The sequence below is a fragment of the Delphinapterus leucas genome, chromosome 5 (assembly GCF_059928025.1).
Source record: "Delphinapterus leucas isolate spDelLeu-1000000601 "Yukka" chromosome 5, BTC_Dleu_Yukka2, whole genome shotgun sequence".
Classification (NCBI taxonomy): domain Eukaryota; kingdom Metazoa; phylum Chordata; class Mammalia; order Artiodactyla; family Monodontidae; genus Delphinapterus; species Delphinapterus leucas.
In genome coordinates, this window is record NC_143133.1 from 134,306,106 (window position 1) to 134,323,594 (window position 17,489).

General features: G+C 40.9%; 1 protein-coding gene across 7 annotated transcripts in view; it reads left to right on the forward strand.

Annotated features, from left to right (window-relative positions):
* The window catches only part of SPMIP2 (sperm microtubule inner protein 2), a 160,770-nt gene that overhangs the window by 111,022 nt on the left and 32,259 nt on the right, over window positions 1-17,489 (forward strand). For all 7 annotated transcript variants that reach the window (XM_089911342.1, XM_089911339.1, XM_089911341.1 and 4 more), the window contains one exon: window positions 7,141-7,199. Coding sequence is in view for 1 of the 7 variants with exons in the window: in XM_089911344.1 (XP_089767470.1) it covers window positions 7,141-7,199 (59 nt within the window). In the remaining 6 variants the exon portion in view is untranslated. The remainder of the gene's footprint in view (window positions 1-7,140; window positions 7,200-17,489) is intronic.

Sequence of the window (17,489 nt, forward strand, 5' to 3'; positions counted from 1 at the left end):
TGCAGGGTCATATGGTAGCTCTATTTTTAGTTTTATTATTTTCCAGTTTCTGTGTAATAAGCACTCTAGAGTGCTTCAAAACGTATCATTGAATATTATCTGTGGCATTCTGGAAAAAAAAAGAGAAGACAGTAAAGTTCCCCCCCTAAACTGTACCTTCTTTCCAGCCCCACCCTGTGCATTCTCCCAAACCCACTTCCACACGACAGCGTCCCGGAAAATTTTCAAAATCACCTAGAAAAGAGAAGTATTGTTGGTGTGGAGTTGATCAGTATGTAGACCACCAATCACACATTTTAGAATTTCTGGGTGTTTTTCCCCCCAAGCTTCTCATTTACCTTTGGGTTCATTTGGGCAAATCACAAACAGTCTCATTAAAATTCCTAAGATCTCACACTCCTAATCTCCAGATGTTATTATCAATATAGAAGACTTTTGAAAGATAATAAAGCTTCCTTTTCCAACCAACTTATAAGAGCAAAATAGAAAATAGCTTTCCTAAAATTAGGAGCGCCTTGGGATGGCTGCTGTTTCTTTCCCAGATGGGTGTGTGTTTATTTCTCACTTTATATTTCTTAGAGTTATTTGCATCCTAACAGTTTGTCGTTTAATATAAAAATAATTACATTAGCACCTTTCATCCTTAAGTGCTGTGTAAAGTAATGGCTTTCCTGGTACCACGGGAAGCCTCTGGTAGGGGAGGGCCACATGCTGACCGTCTATGAAGGAGAAGAAACCTTGGCTACAGAAGCCAAATAACCCTCCTTTTTCTTGAAAATAATGTATTAACATCATCAACCCCCTTGTATGCAGGTGTTATATTTTCTCCATTTTATAAAACCTGGCTTTATATAGGATTCCCCAAATAAATTGAAGGAACTTACTTGTATCCGAACTCCCAGAAAATAAGTTTTTAATTTTGATGCTTCCTTTCTGGAACAGACCATGAAAACAACAAGCGAGGCACATATCACTGAGATGCACTCTCTGTGCTGTGTTCAAAGCCATTCCGTGAAGAATAGCGGGTTTGGAAGGAGAAGCACCTCTGCTGATAGCTGGGGACACTGCCACTCCACATGTCACCAGGCATCCCAGCCCCGGCCAAATGTGGGCTTCCTCCTTGTGGCTGTGAGTTTATGGATGATTATTGGTGAATTGGAAAAAAAAGACATCCTCATGTTCACATCTTTTGTTAGGATGTGGAAATGTGAAAAGAAAGAAAGAGAGAGAGAGAGAGAGAGAGAGAGAGAGGGAGAGGGAAGGAGGGAGGGAGGGAGGGAGGGAAGGAGGGAGGGAGGGAGGAAGAAAGGAACTCAGTGTAATTTAGAGTCTAGTGAGTGATTTTATTCCTAATTAAGGAAGGCTGCAAATACACCATGGTGGTCACTAGCTTTTGTAAGTCTTGACGTGCATCTTGAGTTTGCATCTCAATGTAAACATCACCTTTTTAAAAAATTACACCTCTTAAAGTTAGTATTAAGCATGTGCCATAGGTTTTCAGCGAATAGTATTTGAGGATGATAGGGAGATAGAAAGCTAAGAAAAAGTTGCATAAATCAGAATGGGGTCTAGTAAACCTGACGTTGGCTCCACAGCCAGGGTCCTTTAAATTTACTGTCAACAATTTGGAAACTTGTGCGTGATCTAATATCCCAAGCACAGGTGCTAAAATACCAGGACGTATGTTTTCTAAATCTTGGCTTTTTAAGATCTTTGGAGGAAACTCTAATAGCATTATAAATTGAGGATTATACTTTTCCCTACTATTCATATACACCACTTCCGGGGTACCTCCGCTGCTTTGACAAAAATGCATAGAATGCATAGCAATCTGGAGATATCTATTCTCTTCCCAGGACTGAACCTAGGATCCAAGAAATCTTAATTGAGCAAATTGAAAACAACCCATTCAATAGAGGGGCCCCTGGTATGCGGTCCCCCTGTCTCTGGGCACAAAGAAAATGGCATTGAAAATCAGTGCTTTGGAAGCCTTGTGGGCTCCTGCAGCTGGGGAGGAATTCGTAGGAAGTTTCTCTGTGCTGTGATCGTTGTTGAAGTTTTTGGTGAGACAGTCGGTCTCCACAGTGCCAGCCACATCCCAAACGGCTGTAAGCACCTTGAGGTCTGAGAGCTGTGTCGTACTTGGCTTTGTACCGACAGCATCCACAGCCCTCTGTGCCGTGCTTAGCACAGTGTACATGATCGTCAAGAAATGATGGGAGACGGAGACTGAAATCCCATTCTTTTCTCATTCAGAGTCTTTGTTAAGAGACCAAGTTGCAGAAGGAGGGGGGAGATGAGCTTTTAAGTGTGTGTGAGATTGAGAATTATTTTCCTCCTAGCTTATTCAATAGTCATTTGAGAACTACTTAGCCTATATATTTTTTTACTGAAACTTAGTTATACTGTTATGTTCACAGTGCCTGAGCTACCACCCCCAGTGTAATTCTGTGTTGTAGAGCTAACTGGACAGTTAACTTGGAACACTCTTCCTAACCTTTGAATTAACAACAGTGCCAACACATTAGGAAACTCCAAGGGTAAGAACCAACCAGGCACTTGATTATATTTCAGAAACTGTGTACTGGGCACAAGCAGAGACTCGGGAACCTCCCATGTCGCTTTTCTGTAGGTTGAATAGTTGAATCCACTCGTATTTCAGACCCTGGTAGGGACCTTCTGCTAACTCTGGATAAAGGGCTGGTAGCAGAGTGATTGGTTACTCATCACATATCCTAACAATTCCCAACAGAATAAGTTCTAGTCTTGCTTTAAAATAAAATTCTAGTGTATCTTGAATTATCACGTGAATAAGGAAAACATGAATCTCTCTGGGGAAGTGCAGAAAAAAATAATAGAAATGTGCCTTCTCTCTGAGAGTAAATGAGGCAGCGAGGATTCATAGTGCTTTTCAGGGCAAATCTATGCCTTAACGAAAAACTGAATACGCAAAAGTAGCCTGTTGAAGAAATGTTCATGTTCCCTCTTTTCTTTCTTTGCATGCTAGTCTGCCTACTGTTCTTTATAATGTCTCAGTTTTTGCACCTATAAAACGGGCATTGCATTAGTTTTCTGTTGAGCATAACCTAATACCACATAGCATCTCAAAGCAACACCATTTATTTGCTCACAGTTCTATAGGTCAGAAGTCCCGGGAAGGCCTGGCTGGGTTCTCTGCTCAGCACTCACTAGGCTGGATGCAAGGTGTTGGCTGTGGCTGTGATCTCACATGAGGCTTGGAGGCTCTTCCGAGTTCATGTGGTTGTGGCAGCTTTCAGTTCCTTGTGGTTGTAGGACTGAGGTCCCATTTCTCTGCTGGCTGTCAGCCAGGGACCAGTCTCAGCCTCGAGAATCTGCCCACATACCATAGCTATGGTGCCCTCCATCTTTAAAGCCAGCAACAGACATTCTCCCTCATGTCCAAATCCCTCTCATGCTTCAAATCCCCTTTGCCTGGAAGAGCCCAGATCCTTTCAAGAGCTCACCTGATGAAGTTTGGGCCACTGAGGATAATCTCCCTTTCTTACAGTCAACTGATTTGGGATCTTAATTACATCTGCAAAATCCCTTCACAGCAGTACCTAGTATTTGGTTGAATATCTGGGAGAAGGTGTATATACCAAGGAGCGAGAATCTTGGGGGTCTTTAGAATTCTGTCTTCCACAGGGATAATAACAATAACTTAGAGTGTTGTTAAATGGATTTGGTGAGATGTGTGTAAAGCACTTAGCATAGTATCTAGTACAGACTCTAGTACAGTCTCAAGAAATGGGATCTAGTATTATTAATGTCTCTATATACCGTATTTTCTTGCCTACATGGATTTTTTTAGCTCACTTTATTGTTTTTTTATTTTTTGGCTGCGTTGGGTCTTCGTTGCTGCACACGGGCTTTCTCTCTAGTTGCAGTGAGTGGGGGGACTCTTCACTGCGGCGCATAGGCTTCTCATTGGTGGCTTCTCGTTGTGGAGCACGGGCTCTAGGCACGTGGGCTTCAGTAGTTGCAGCATGCGGGCTCAGTAGTTGTGGCTCACAAGCTCTAGAGCCCAGGCTCAGCAGTTGTGGCACATGGGCTTGGTTGGTCCTCGGAATGTGGGATCTTCCCGGACCAGGGATTGAACCCATGTCCCCTGCATTGGCAGGTGGATTCTTAACCACTGCGCCACCACGGAAGTCCTGGATTTTTAAATTATGTTATGATAAGCACATTAGAAACATAATGGAATATGTTTCTCATTATCTGGATACTCCACAGAAAACACATACTGGGGCCAGAGTCAAGGAACTCATGAAACTTAATGTTTAGTCTGTTTGCTGAAAGTTGACGTACTAATTCAAATTAAATAAACAGTGCAGTTAAAAAAAAAAAAAAGGGAGACCAGGATATAATTCATGTTGGTACTCAACTCAGGCTCACGTATAATGTGGCATAAAATGAAGTATGAGCCTCTGCATTGTTCAATTTTTGTTTTTTAGTGAGAAAAATGCATCACAGAATCCATGCCTTGAGCACTGACATTTTTCAGAGAGAACTGTTTTGTTTCTACTCCTACTCTGAATATAAAATGAATGCTTCAAATGCGCCATGTACACAAAGGCTTGAAGCCCCCCTTTCTCCCTTCAATAGTTCCAGTCTAGAATAGGCAGCATTATGCAATTTGGTGACCCAATGCCAGCAATGAGAATGCTTCTCACTGGCTGTGGGAAGAAAGACACCTAAGCGGTTAACAGTAATATTTTGCAAATGGAAGCAAGTGAAGAAAAAATTACATTAGCATAAGAAAAGGTAGCCTTAGGGGATTTTCCACTCCAATGTTTGGTACTAAGAGCTCTATGTTACAAAGGAGGAGGATGGCGAAGAGAAACTCTAGTGTCCACACATTCTTGAAACGCATTGCCATTGTACTCATTCTGCTGGCGAGAAAGGCCTCATCGTTACAGAGATGGAAGACGGTCCTTTCTAGTAAGGAAAGTCAAATTGGGTATATTAGGAAAAACTTCCTGAGCTAAGTATAGCAAGAAAGCAAGAGAATTCCTCAGTGATGGGAGTTCTAGACTAGAGGTGATTTGGGATTAAAAATGACATTTTTAAGCAATGATTTTCATTGTTAACTAGGATGGGCCCCAATGTCTGTGATTAATTTAACTCAAATTTAACAGCTCATTTCAGAAATTGTGTCTCATTCACAGTACCTGAATGTAATTACCAGACATATCCTTTTAAATTAATACCTAGACTTATTTAAAGGTTGCTTAATAGGGAATATCCAATTTCAAGTTATGATTATTGTCGCTAGTTGAAAACAATCTTTTTTTTTTTCAGATTCCACATGTAAGCGATATCATATGGTATTTGTCTTTCTCTGTCTGGCTTACTTCACTCAGTATGATCATCTCTAGGTCCATCCTTGTTGCTGCAAATGGCGTTATTTCATTATGGTTGAGTACTATTCCTTTGTATATATACACCACATCTTCTTTATCATCTGTCAGTGGTCACTTAGGGGATTTCCATGTCTTGGCTATTGTGAATAGTGCTGCTACGAACACTGGGGTGCATGTATCTTTTCGAATTATGTTTTTCTCCAGATATATGCCCAGGAGTGGGATTGCTGGGTCATATGGTAACTCTATTTTCAGTTTTTTAAGGAACCTCCATACTGTTCTCCATAGTGGCTGTATCAATTTACATTCCCACCAACAGTGCAGGAGGTTCCCTTTTCTCCACACCCTCTTCAGCATTCGTTATTTGTAGACTTTTTAATGATGGCCATTCTGACTGGTGCGAGGTGATACCTCATTGTAGTTTTGATTTGTATTTCTCTAATAATTAGCGATTTTGAGCATCTTTTCATGTGCCTGTTGGCCATCTGTATGTCTTCTTTGGATAAATGTTTATTTAGGTCTTCTGCCCATTTTTCTATTGGGTTGTTTGTGTTTTTGATATTGAGCTATATGAGCTGTTTGTTATTTTGGAAATTTATCCCTTGTCAGTTGCCTCATTTGAGTTTGCTACTTTTTGATGTTACGAATGTAGCATCCTGCATCAGTGTAAAAATGCATTCCAAAACTGAAGTGAAGGGCTTCCCTGGTGGCGCAGTGGTTGAGAATCTGCCTGCTAATGCAGGGGACGTGGGTTCGAGCCCTGGTCTGGGAGGATCCCAGATGCCACGGAGCAACTAGGCCCGTGAGGCACAACTACTGAGCCTGCGCCTCTGGAGCCTGTGCTCCACAACAAGAGAGGCCGCGACAGTGAGAGGCCGGCGCACCGCGATGAAGAGTGGCCCCCGCTTGCCGCAACTAGAGAAAGCCCTCGCACAGAAATGAAGACCCAACACAGCCAAAAATAAATAAATTAATTAATTTTAAGAAATAGACAAAACTGAAGTGAAGTACTTTTGATAATCCTTATCACTGTTTCCCAACCCTAGTATGGAAAATCGAGAATTGATTAAGGCCCCGAACCCTTTTCAGTATAAATTTGACACCCCCATTTCCCATGTTTATGCATAAAATGTGTCCTCCATTGACAGTTCCTGGGGAAAAGAGGCCAGTTTATAGTCATCTGTTCAGTTATGAGAGATAATTTCTAGGCACAGGGACGGGCACGGGGATATGTTTTCATGTGAGAACTAGTTCTAAGCAACCAAATATTTTATCGACGTTCTGTGATGCTTTCTGAAAGGAACATTCAGAGCTAGACTGCACCACAGGCTGTCTGTCACCCAGCTCTTTCCTGTGCTATAGCCACCACATTTCCTAATTCTGTGAGGGCAAGGTGAGGTGGAAAGAGCTGAGCTGTTTGAATCTAAATGCTAAATTGTGGTTTTGCATGCCTGCTGGTGTAGACACAGAATCATTAGGAGCTTAGAGATTGGGGATGACACTCTTCTTGGGACCCAGCACCTGTCCTTTGACAGAGGGGGAAGGGAAAGCACAGAGGCTCAGAGTTATTTTACCTCTTATGCCTTTTCCTCTCAGTTCAAAAATCAAAAGACCATCTTCTTTCAACTGAACTTAGCATTTCCTGTTTAATTGCTCAAACTGACCTCCTTTTTGAGCAGGAACCCAGACTCTCAGACATGTTTGTGCCCAGTGACATTGGAATCAGGGGACTTAATTCATGTTCTTCCTTTTACAGTATGAAGAGTTCAGTCAAGCTGCTGTTGAGAAACTAAGCCACAGATACCAGAACCCATGGTAAGCACATACTAATACATTTTACATCAGTTAATTAATGTGTTTCCTTCCTAAATTAGGAACAGGGTTAATATTTTAAAACTTTTTATGTCCTATAGGTTTCTTTGTATAATTATGAATTTTTATTCCTCATAAACAAAATGTTCACTATCTACTAGGTTTTCATTAAGGGGAGGAAAGAGGTGGGGCAAGTGTGGTGAGAGCACAGTGGAGAAAAAGGAACCAGCCTGTTAAGAACAGCCACTGGACGGGTCCGGTAGCTTTAACTATATAAATCTTTTTGTGGAAGAAGAAGAATATAATTTTTTTGGTTAAAAAAAACCCTTATGGGACTTCCCTGTTGGCACAGTGGTTAAGAATCCGCCTGCCAATGCAGGGAACATGGGTTCGAGCCCTGGTCTGGGAAGATCCCACATGCCACGGAGCAACTAAGCCCGTGTACCATAACTACTGAGCCCACGCGCCGCAACTACTGAAACTTGAGCACCTAGAGCCCATGCTCCGCAACAAGAAGCCCACGCGCCGCAACGAAGAGTAGCCTCTGCTCGCCACAACTAAAGCCCATGCGCAGCAACAAAGACCCAACGCAGCCACAAATAAATAAAAATAATTTAAAAAGTAAATAAAAAAATAAAAATTTAAAAACGCTCATTTCATGGTGTTGGCCTAGAAACCATCATAACGGGTCATGCTGGTTAATAAACATAGCCCTACTGAAGTCACAGCATGGCTTGAATTGACACTCTCTTAAAGCAGCTGGTAACCTAAATTAAACATGCCTAGTGCAAGGTGTGTTCAATTACGGGAAAAGCAAAACCTAGGCGTGTCATCTAGATGGAACATATAATTCAGATTTCTAAGAGGGAAAGGGATCAATCAGCATTGCTCTTAAAGACTGCAGATTCAATAATGTCTTTGTTCTCCTTAGACTTTTGCAGGTCAGGGTTTCTGGAGCCGACTTCACCTCCTTTTTAATCATTGAAGATTCCCGTTATTAGCATGGACAAAATTAGTGGATTTTAGTCTGTTTCTGCTATATCACCACAACATAAGCTGCATCAAAAAGAAACAAGACCATAAACCCCATGTCAAATGTCTATTAGTTACTATGATACGATCCAGGACAACAAAAGATATCATTGCACAGTTCCTACAACTTACAAAGCATGTCCTATGTTTAAAGCCATGGAGAAATAGTTACAATTATTGCATGCAAAGCACATGTTCTCATTTAAATATTCCACTTCATTTGTTCAAATAACATTGCGAGCACCTATTTACAAATACCCTATCAAATATTTCTAAGCAAAAACAACAAAAATAATGAAAGGCCATTGAAAATCACAGTAACTTCAACAAGCATTGGTGATACAAGTGTGAACATCTGCTCCACTTATTTAAACATAAAAAACTTGTTGGAAAGAATCTGAGAAATATTGACACTTTGAGCATTTTCCTTGGATGAAAGAATGTTGGCTACATTCACTTGTAGGGAATATGACATGGATTGTACCAAGTCATGAGGATGCAAAATGTTTATGAGAAAGACCTTGTACCGAGGGAATTGTGGATTCAGTTGGGAAATTGTAGATGAATATATAGATCAAAATTATGAAACCAAGCTGCATGTGGTGAGTACTAAATTCTTAATGAAGATAATTACAATTAGAAAATTATAACTAGAAAAGTTTTAAAAATTTAAATGTAATTAGAAAATTATAAGTAGAAAAGTTTAAAAAATTAAATACAATTAGAAAAGTATAACTAGAAAAGTTACAAATTTTTAAATATAAAAAATTTAAATATAAAGTTAAAAATTAGATTTGCCCACAGCCTCTGGCTCGGGTCCTGTTTCTAACTAGTCAGGTGCCAGTAACCTGAACGCTGCCCTCTCGAGACTAAGCACAACTGCTGCTTAAAAGCCTTCCAGGCCCCACCTTCAGGCTGGGGAGAGGATCTTGAAGAGAATGCTGACTCTGACAGGCCCAGGTGTGCCCACCTGCTTGCGTTCTCTCAGCTGGACAGAGGGCCATCTCCATCCTGGGCAAGTTTCGTGCTTAGCCTCCCCGACCGTTTTCGTGTTCTGTCCTCTCAGTCAACTGCATTCACTCTCTAAATCTAGCACCTCCTGTGTTCGAAGCACTGCTAGATCCTGCAGCCACAGTGCTGAACAAGACAAGCCCGGTATATGCCCTTCTGGAATTTGTATTCTAGGGAAGGGGAGAGACATTGAACAAGTATGTCATACTGTCTTTCATGCTTTTAAATAATTGTTTTAAATGACAGATATAATGCATGCTTATGGCAACAAATAAAACAATATAGTGGTATATTAAAGAAAAGTTAATATCCTGCCCTATTCCGTCCAGTTCATGATAAAACATTTCATTACAAAAGGGTGTTTATGGGATGGAAAGAGAAGGTTTTACCAGGGACATCGACCTGGACTGAAGGTCAGAGAAGTGTTCACCCAAGAAGTAATTATTAAGTTGGCTTGGAAAGGTGAATATAAGATCATTCCTGGCCCAGGGAATGGCCTGAACAGGGCTCAGAGGATGGAAAGAATGTATCTAGGGCTGAGCACCACTCATGAGGACTGAGAGAGGAACGGGAAGAGCCTGGGGGGCCGGGGCGCCCACACAGAGGACAAGGTGAGTGAAGGACCACAGAGCCTCAGAGGCAGGACCCTGAGGACAGCAGGAGGCTGTAAAATCCAGCGAAGAATTCAAAGAGGAGGGTTCCATACGAGGAAATGGAAATCCCAGAAAACAATAACAGACAAATATTTGGAAGTTATCAGCGGTCTCAGAAAAAGCACTGGAGGAAGAGGAGGATGAGTTGAGTCAATACAACCAACACTAAAGAATTTTTGTCCATTGACTTAATAGAGGCAAGAGTCCACCTTGTTTTCGAGACCAGAAGTCCAGTCAAAGACAATGACAGGATTTCCTCCATTCTGGGGCATACTTTTAAAATTTAACTTTCTTGAAATCAGGATGTGTTTTATAATAATTGTTTATAGATGTAGGGCCTCTTTTTCTCTTCCCATGTAAAGCTGTTATTAAATCAATGGTGTGTTCTCCTGTTTATTGCATCTTAAAGACCAGTAAAGATACACTTCAACAGACTTGAGATGAAGACCTTAATTAATAAACAGGGTCCTTGCTCTCAAGTAGCTGACAGACTCTCAAGACAGATAGATGTAAACAGAGTTCAATGCAATATCCATTGATGGAGAATGATTGCAGTAACTGGGTGTGGGTTGACTCTATTTTTTTTCTTCTGAATTGAAGGAAACATTCTCTTGCTTTAAATACAGAAGTTTCTCTAGACACGTGACCTGATGATTAACTCATTTTTACGTGGTCTCTTCTGTTTGCAGTTGGGTGTTTTCCAATATATACAAACCGTATGTTTAATTTCAATAAGAAGAATAAAAAACACAGATAGGAGATGGGAGAACAGTTTACAGTCATATTAAAAGAGTCAAATTACAAGAGAACGCACTGCAAATAGTGAATGGGCAGGGCTTTTTGTTTTGTTTAAGGAGTAAGTGAAATCTGTAGAAGCTACACATTATTGAAAATTGTGGGGCATGGAAATACCTTGCCTTCCTTTTCTCTTCCTTACATTTAACACAGAGCGTGGCATACACGGGTACTCAGTACATATTTGCTGTATCGGTGTAAAAGACAAATCCCAGTTCTTCTTGTACTCCGAATGGCACAAATTGGTATAGCTCAGGCTGGAAAAGCTGGATAACTTCAAGTCATGAGGACTTCCTGAGAGAGATGAAATTTAAGCTGGATTTAGAAGGAGCATTTTAGGAAAATCGATGGCTGCCTACCTGGGTAAACTTGTTATCCATGCAAATGAAAGTCTTGCTGAGATTATAAAATCAACAGTCATTCACAGGCAAACCTCCTTCCAGAAAGGAGCTGCTGCTATGACTCTGCCCTAATGTCAGTAGACGGTGGGGGTCAGGGTGTGGGTGTCGAGGAGGCTGCAGATTCTAAGGTGAGAGTGATCAGACTAGGTGTCAGCCATGCAGAGGGGAGCGCTACGAGTTTTAAAAATCAGAATGAACTACAACCTTCCCTGACTTGAGGATCACAGCTCTTTTCAGAGTGTTGGCTCTCCTAGTCTGCTTTCTTGCTTTCTGTCTTTTCATAACCAAGGGGTTTGTTAGCCAGTTCCTATCCTCAGGAGGTTGCACAGCACGGCATAGTCTAAAGAGTGTGAATTGAGAATCAAGACAGCTGGTTTCACTAGGAATTTATCCTCCAGGAAAATAATGAAGGAGGTAAAGAAAGGTTTAGCTAGAAAGGAGTCCAACAGTGTTTGCAGTAATGCAAATTCAGAAATAACCTAATATCCCCCAAATAAGCAGTGATGAAGTGGGATCTATAGTGGTTAAGAGATGTGGTACATATATACAATAGAATATAACTCAGCCATAAAAAAAGAATGAAATAATGCCATTTGCAGCAACATGGGTGAACCTAGAGATCATTATACTAAGTGAATTAAGCCAGACAAAGACAAATATTATATGATATCACTTATATGTGGAATATAAAAAAATGATACAAACAAACTTATATACAAAACAGAAATAGACTCACAAACATAGAAAACAAACTTATGGTTACCAAAGGGGGAAGTGGGGGAGGGATATATTAGTAGGTTAGGATTAACAGATACACACTACTATATATAAAATAGAAAACCGACAAGAATCGACTCTACAGCACAGGGAACTATACTCAATATTTTGTAATAACCTATAAGGGAAAAGAATCTGGAAAAGTATATATATGTATAAAACTGTGCTGTACACCTGAAACTAACATGATATTATAAATCAACTATACCTCAATAATAAATAAGTAAATACAAATATTAAACAAACAAACAAATATAGTTGATAAAGAAAAAAAAGTGCAAGGCTCTGAAGCAGACTTCCCGCATTCAAGTCCCCACTTTACCACCTGGTAGCTGTGACACCTTGGATGAGTTACTTAAACTATTTATGCCTCAGGTTCCCAATCTGTAAAATGATTAGAATCTACTCTGCTGGTTGTTGTACGGATGTGTTGTTACACATACAGCACTTAGAACAGCACTTGGTACAAACTAAGTGCTCAGTAAATAGTGTGACCATATATTTTATCACCCAAAATAGGACACTTTTGAGAGTGAAACAGGAAGCTAATGGAACTGATCACTTGGACAAGAGGCTAACCTGAAGGTATCTTGAGCAAATCAGGCCACTCTGTTAATAAACATTATCAATTAGTTAAATAAATGAAGTACATTGAAATAATGTAACAAAATGCATTTATTACAATTCCTATTATATTAGCAAAAAAATAAGTATAGAGATTCAGTATAGGAGAGAAATTTCATGCTATGTAGTTGAGTTAATCTTACAAAAGTAGAACAAAAAGTCCAAGAGACAGAAAAGAAGAAAGTGAAAAATAGTAAAGTAAGAAATCAATTAAAATTAAATTAGTCTAATATCTGACTAATAAGAGACCTCAAAAGAGATCAGAGAAAACAGAAGAAAGAAAATCAATGAGAAAATTTCTCAGGAGGGAATAACATGAATTTCCAGATTGGAAGTCTCCACCAAAGCAAAATGACCACAACAACAAAACAACTGTGTCAAGGCATGTCACTGTGAAATTTCACTGCTGGGATGAAGCCTACTGTTAAGCCCTCCAGAGGAAAACTAGGACATATATAAAGGATCCAGAATCAATAAGGCATCACACTTCTTGACAGCAATACTGGGCTCTGGAAGACACTTGTCAATGACCTCCCTGTCTGCCAGAAAGTGACTTTCAACCCGGAATTCTATACCCAGCCCAACTATCAAGTGGGAAGGTTGAAAAGAGACATTTTCATGTATGTATGTACTCAAAAAAATGCATTTTTTCCTAAGAAGCAACTGGAGAATATTATCTAGCAAGACAATAGGGGGAAATCCGGGAAAGAGAAAGGAATATGATCCAAGAAACAAGAGAACTAACAAAGGTGACAGGCAAAGGGGATTCCCAAAATGGTAATGGAGAGAACCAGGAATGTGGCTGTACAGGGGCCCAGAGGAGGAACAGGGCAAGTGGGATCTCTCCAGGGGGCATTTACTGTGTACAGATATTGGGTGAAGTTCCAGAAGAAGCAAATGAGCTAAAAGTGGGTACTTTGGAGAAGAGAATGTTGGGACAGGGAGCAGGGAGAGACAGGGAAGTATTTTTAATTATAAGCATTTTAGTAGTATTTATTTATTTATTATTTATATATTTTGTTGAAGTATAGTTGCTGTACAATATTATATGTTACAGGTGTACTTATATAGAGTAATCTTCACAATATTCACTTTAGTACTATTTTTATGTATCATGTACCTAAATGATTGCATTAAAATGGAAAAAAATTAGCACTACATTATGTACAAGCATTTTATCTTGATAAAATTGAAAATTAATTATAAAGTGGGAGAAATAGAAACTCAGTCAACTAGAGTTTTAGTAGTTAGGGTCCTAAGTTGAAAATATTTCTAAAACTAGGGCTTTCAGTACTAAAGAAATAAGCACTGACCTGAATAAACTGGGCTTTCTGTTTATTCAGAAATGTAGAAGGTGTGCCTGTATTTGGCATCAGTTAAGGCTTGTGTAGAAAATTCCCTGTTTTATTTCATAATGAAATACTGCCAAAGCCAGTTGTTGAACTAGCACAGACTTAATGACGGCCACTATTTAAAAATATATTGGTACATAAATGCTTGCTTTTTTCTTGGAGTTGTTTTCCTCAAAACATCCATAGATCTTGACAACTTTCTATTTTTAAGGCTATCGGTGACTGGCACATTGGGGGGATTTCAGTGAACCTTAAGGAGCAAAATGTTACAATTTTTTCAGAAATTTATTTTATTGAAGTATAGTTGATTTAGAATGTTGTGGTAGTTTCTGCTGTACAGCAAAGTGATTCAGTTATACACATATATACATTCTTTTTCATATTCTTTTCTATTATGTTTTATCACAGGGTATTGAATATAGTTCCCTGTGCTGTAGAGTAGGACCTTGTTGTTTATCCATTCTCTATACAATAGTTTACAACTGCTAACCCCAAACTCCCAGGCCATCCCTCCCCTACCTACCTCCCTCCTGGCAAACAGAAGTCCATTCTCTATGTCTGTGAGTCTGTTTCTGTTTTGTAGATAAGTTCGTTTGTGTCATATTTTATTATTTATTATTATTATTATTATTTTTGGTACGTGGCCTCTCACTGTTTTGGCCTCTCCCGTTGCGGAGCACAGGCTCCGGATGCGCAGGCTCAGCGGCCATGGCTCACGGGCCCAGCCGCTCCACGGCATGTGGGACCTTCCCGGACCAGGGCACGAACCCGTGTCCCCTGCATCGGCAGGCGGACTCTCAACCACTGCGCCACCAGGGAAGCCCTGTGTCGTATTTTAGATTCCACATGTAAGTGATGTCATATGGTATTTGTCTTTCTCTGTCTGACTTACTTCACTTAGTATGATAATCTCTGCAATTGGCATAATTTCTGCAAATGGCATTATATCACTCTTTTTAATGGCTGAGTAGTATTCCATTGTATTTTTTGAGATCATCAGCACCTGTTCCTCCTTTTGGCTAGTTACCTAAAAACTGCCTTTGTACTTCCTCCCCTGGACCCACCCACCCCCAGCCTCCTTCCCCAGCCACCTCTCCATCATTGTAGTGTCGGGCGAGGGCTCTCAGGAAGCTCAGGTGCAGTAGGGTCAGCGCAGAGCTCCCGTGCTGGTCACTGTTGTGGTGCCACACAGATAGCGGAGGCCCATTTATTCTTTCAGTAAATATCCAACTGCCAACTCCATGCCAGGCACCGTGCTAGGCCCAGGGATTCAGGAGTGAACAAGACAGATAATTCCTGTCTTCCTCATATTCCATCAGGAGAGACAGGACAGAAAGAGCCTAATGTCTGACTGATCATTTCATCGTAGGAGGTACCATATGGAGAAACACAGGCTGCGCGTAAATGTTTCTTGTTGATTGAGTAGATATTCCTCATCCCAGGATGGAGCATTTATAGCAGAAGGATACGATGCAGCTGTTATTGAAAGGAAAGCCAGGGAAAGAAGAGTCAGTGCTGTTATTCTTGAGAAGAAAACTTCCTGGTTGATCACTTGATTTCCAGGTGGGGAAAATTCAGTTCATGTCAGAACGGGGCCCTTCGTGGCAAAGTACCCTCTGTGGAACTTCCGAAAACTACTGAAGCCTGAAGTGTGTAAGAAAGAGGCACTCGCAATTCACTGGCCTATGATCTTCCCTTTCTCAGCATTTCGGATGTCAGAACGGTAGCTCTTAGGGCCTGTTTCAGGAGACAGGGTCTCCGAAAGAACAGCTGCTGGTCCTAAAGGAATAGGTTATGGTCTTGAAATCCAAGCACGGCCTGCAATCCAATACAGACGTTAGGCCCAGGCAAAGACAAAAAGACTGCAGAAAAACAAGGACAAGATGTGTTACAGGTGTTTGGAATGTTTTATTTCGCTATCTTAGATTCAGTTTTTCAAAGCCATAAACATGCCCCAACCGTGGTCGTTTCGAACATGCTTATATTACTGTTTTTGGTGAAACTCGGTCCTTGTCTTCTCTGAAGCAAGAGTTCAACAAAGACACCAAGATTGCAAAGCAGGCCCAGCATTTATTAGAAGCACAGTGCGTGTGGGAGAGCACAGGGGCAAACTTGCAGTGAGGTGCACCTCCTAGGGGCAGCTTAGGTTGTTAATATGGGGTTTAGATGCGGGTGGCTCCCCTTTCCTTCCCCTATGATCACATAATCTGCAATTCCTTATTTGGGCTTCCACCAGGCACCGTTTCGAGTCTTCCCCGTGAGCGTCCAAGTGAAACCCATGGGGGGAGGGGGTCAAAACCGCAATGCTAATGGTATTATAATGATATTACAACGCAGCCCAGATTACTAGAGGATGACTTGGGACCCCTTCTGCGCATGTGTCAGGCTGGGAAGTCCTCTTGACCACAAGAATGAGGAGACTGCGGTGGGCTGCTTTGTCTTTCACCCAATCAGGGCGTGTCGTTCCTGTTGATAGTTTATCTCAAAGGGTCAGCATGAAACTGGCTGCAGCAGGTTAACCCGAGGCCCCTGTATCTCTTACCTCATTACCAACATCTATGGAAGTGGTTTACAAAAGATCAATGATATCATGTGGCCTCCATCCGTCCACATGGCCAGATGAAGCAAGAGAACAATAATCACACAGTCCATTTGATGTGCACTATTTACCATTCTCTCTGCTTTTCACTTGTTCTTTTAAGCCCGCTCATAATGCCAGGTTTTCTGCAGCTGACAGAGTTGGGCAGAATTCCTCCATCTCGTGAAACGTAGATGCTCTCGGACCCCAGTTCGCGGTAAAAGGGGAAACAGTAACACCTGTCTCGTGGGGCTGTCTTGAGGATGAAGTGTGAGCGTGTAAGGCATCCGGAATGGATCTGACACACAGGAGGGTAGCTTCTTTCCCCGTTTTAAGGAAGTCTCAAAATGACTGTAGGATTCGCCACAACATGTATAGAATATGCTGCAGCGTTCACATCATGTTTTATGGTCTGAGGGTACAGAGGTCAGACTGTAGCGTCCAGCGGCGTTGAGCGTTTACGAGGATGCTATCCATCACTTTCAAGGGTGGCCTCATCCTTATAATATGATCCTCGAGAGGATGCTGGGTTTAGCCTCTGTTATTCTAATTCTATATCCAATAGTATCTCTTCTGTTCTTTATTCCATCCCAACTGTGAACAAGTGTGGCACCGCGGAAGGAAGACACAGTTCCTGCCCTCAGAAAGCTTATCGAATAGTTGGGGGAAAGGGACGCCTAAACGAATAATTATACTAGAGTATATTTGGATTCAGTGATAGAAATATGAAATTGTGCCTGGCACCATGCTTTGTGTCTTAGATACTTAAAGTGTAACGACTAAGTGCAATGCCTGTTACAATAGGAGTATTCTAGCGGGTGTCATGGAAACAGATGTCGGGGAATCTAAACTTTGGGGCGACATCAGGAAGGCTCCATAAGGTCCCCTGAGCTTGAAGGATGGGTGGAAGTTGGCTTCTAGGACAGTTATATTAATTAATTAATTAATTTTGTTTCCATTAAAACTCCTGTATTTGTTTTATTTAAAAAAATATACTTATCTTTCTTTTTTTACACTATGCTTTATTGTTTTATTGAAGTATAGTTGATATACAATATTACATTAGTTTC